At 64.2% G+C, this 226-nt stretch overlaps 1 protein-coding gene across 1 annotated transcript in view; it reads right to left on the bottom strand.

Moving 5' to 3' along the window:
* The window catches only part of EMH_0024400 (uncharacterized protein), a gene marked incomplete at both ends in the record, with an annotated part of 699 nt that extends 560 nt beyond the window's left edge, over nt 1-139 (bottom strand). Inside the window, one exon of the mRNA XM_013502293.1 lies at nt 3-139. Coding sequence (XP_013357747.1) covers nt 3-139 — 137 coding nt within the window. The remainder of the gene's footprint in view (nt 1-2) is intronic.
* Between the last annotated feature and the right edge of the window lie 87 nt (nt 140-226).

Here is a 226-nt window from a genome sequence, read left to right as displayed (position 1 = left end):
TGAGGAGACTCTCCAGTGCTTCCTTCTGCTGCAGCGCCGCCAACTGCAGCGCCAGCAGCAGCAGCAGCAGCAGCAGATGCATGTGCTGCTGCTGCTGTTGCTGCTGCTGCTGCTGCTGCTGCTGCTGCAGGCGGTGCATGCGTCAGCAGCAGCGAGCTGCCGTCTGGGCACTCCAAAAGGCGGCGAGGAACAGCTGCTGGCAGCAACGCATCTGCAGCAGCAGCAG

Source organism: Eimeria mitis, genomic scaffold (genome assembly GCF_000499745.2).
Source record: "Eimeria mitis Houghton genomic scaffold, Emh_scaff878, whole genome shotgun sequence".
NCBI classification, from domain to species: Eukaryota; Apicomplexa; class Conoidasida; order Eucoccidiorida; family Eimeriidae; genus Eimeria; species Eimeria mitis.
This window is presented reverse-complemented; position numbering and strand designations above follow the sequence as displayed.